Below are 2,382 nucleotides of genomic sequence, written 5' to 3' on the forward strand. Positions count from 1 at the left end.
ATGGTTTTAGCTTTATTGCGCCCTAAAAATGTAATGACATCAAAAAGTTTTGAAACTGGCTTAAATATTAGTTAAATAAATGACTCTGATAAATCAGGAAAGAATATGGCATGAAGGTTTACCATTCTGCAAATATGACGTCATTAATGTGAAGCATTTCTCTATTTTCAACAGAAAAAGCCTCAAAATGGCACATTTCAAGGGTGATTTTCCTTTAGAAAACAGTGTCCACAGCCGTCGCCCACGTTAATTTTTTGATATTTTGTGCAAAATTCAATAACAAATCACATATCTCAAGATCTTTGTGGGCGATGCCTGTGGACAATGTTATCTGAAAGAAAATTCCATTGAAAATTGGTGTCTTCTGCAACTTTTTAAGAAAATACGGGAAAATGCACATGTTTATGACGTCATAATTAGCATTTAAAAACACATGTGAGAAAAATGACTTGTATGATTTTTCTGCATTGAATTTCAATTATTTAAAAAGCATGAGTTTTCAACTTTTACACCAGTTTCATTTTTTAGAAAATCACAGGGCAAAATTTGTATGGAAACCATACTGTGTTTATCTATCACAACTTGGAATATATCACTGTGTTTTTTTCTATCACAACTCAGAATATATCACAGTGTTTATCTATCACAACTCAGAATATATAACAGTGTACATCTATCCCATTAGTTTTCTTTCCACAGAGGCTCTGACTGTCCCTTCTTCTCAACTGTTAATACTAACCCAGATAGACTATAAAATTTTCCCTCCACGTAAAGCTGACGCAACACTGTGAAGTCGGATGGTGGGATATTAGGAAACGCTCCGGGTGACTTTAGATAGTCAAGCACGAAATCAAAGTAACAAGGATTTTCGTCTATAAAGTAAGTATCGTTGGATGGTTTGATCGGTGAGTTTCGATTAGTCATGGCTGCTAGTAATGAAGATGGGTCGCTAGTAAGTGTCCGTCTGCTGGTTTCGAATTTTCTTTTCCCCACATTCAGGATTACACGGCCAACTTGTTGTTCTTTGAGTATGTTAAGTTTAATTTTCATTTGGTTAGTCTGTGAATATGTAGGTACTTCTTTAGATTCCTGAATTTCATAACTTTCTTCTTCTGAGGCATTTATTGAAAGGACATCTTTGATGGGATTTTCTGATTTCTTTGTAGATTAGGAACTAGAGTCTGCATTTGAGGTTGAAGATGATGATGATGATGATACCGAAGATACGACTGACTTGGATTTGTAAGTTTTCTTTGCCTTTGGATTAGAAGTAGCGGATACGGTTGGTTGTGCCTGAGACTGGGGCTGTTCCACAGGTTTAGGACTTGGTACTGGACCAGGAGCTGGAATTCTCTGGTCATTGTCGCTTTTTTGTTTACTTCTTGTTTCTTTGTGAGTACCACTGTGTCCATATAGATTGTTCTTTTTGCTCCTGAGGTGGGATTGAAGTTGGGAATGACTTCTTTCATGAAAGCCTCAACAAGAGTTGATCGATCTCTTCCTCTGGAATTCAGCAAATTCTTTGCGTTCCTCTTCCCCATACTTCATGTTCGATCTCTTGAGAAGTTGGAGGTTGTATCCCTTACACCCGTGTTTGGTCTTTGCGACCCAACATGTAATGACACATAACGCATAGGTACCCAAACCCGGAATGGGTGGCAGTCAAGTGGCGTTCAGCATGTATCTGATTTGTAAATTCCCTTCCATTCCAAAGAAGGCATTTGAAGCGCTGGATCTGTAAAAATAAATTTTTTTTTTAGTTCCCTTGGAACCATGTCATAGTAATAAAATGTGCAATAATAATATAATAACAGTAAAATCATGTCAATCAAAATTTGAATTATATGTCAATCAAATTTTGAACAATATGTCAATCTATATACTGTATGTATACTGTATTAGACGTATATATACACCAAAGTGTAGAGTTTTTATGCTTGAAACCATTTGGGAATATTTATTCCATTGTAGATTTTTAATCTATTATGGTGAATTACATCCCCTTTATGTCTAGGGTGCTTTTGAATTTTGTAGAGAACGTCATTAATTTTCTCTTGATTCTAAATGGTCCTGCCCAATGCCTGGATAGCTTTCGTTTTAAACCCAGATTTTGGTTCGGAAAGTGTACCCCTACTGCATCGCCTATTTTATAGGGATTGTGTTGGATTTTTTTTATAATACTCTCTTATCATCATCTGGGAATTTAATTTAATATTTTCCTTGGCAAAATTGTAAATTTTGTTCATTTTCTCCGATCAATTTTGTATATATTCCGAAATGTTGCTTCTTTTCAGGGTCAGGTCTCCAAAGTACCAAGTCAATAGGGAGTGCAACTCTCAAGCCAAAGAACATTTCATTTGAGCTCACCCCTCTGGATTCATG

General features: G+C 35.9%; 1 protein-coding gene across 1 annotated transcript; it reads right to left on the bottom strand.

The window, feature by feature from the left end:
• Positions 1-681: 681 nt before the first annotated feature.
• On the bottom strand, positions 682-1,050 carry LOC134267609 (putative potassium channel regulatory protein). Its single transcript, XM_062749810.1, has one exon. The coding sequence runs from the start codon at positions 1,048-1,050 to the stop codon at positions 682-684; it is 369 nt and encodes a 122-aa protein (XP_062605794.1).
• Positions 1,051-2,382: the final 1,332 nt, after the last annotated feature.

The sequence above is a fragment of the Saccostrea cucullata genome, unplaced genomic scaffold (genome assembly GCF_032062105.1).
Source record: "Saccostrea cucullata isolate Sc308-1 unplaced genomic scaffold, CSIRO_AGI_Scuc_v1 ctg9700, whole genome shotgun sequence".
Taxonomy (NCBI): Eukaryota; Metazoa; Mollusca; class Bivalvia; order Ostreida; family Ostreidae; genus Saccostrea; species Saccostrea cuccullata.

Bases quoted from the DNA above. Each gene is read 5' to 3' on its own strand.
- LOC134267609 (XM_062749810.1), bottom strand. From the start codon at position 1,050: ATGAAAATTAAACTTAACATACTCAAAGAACAACAAGTTGGCCGTGTA.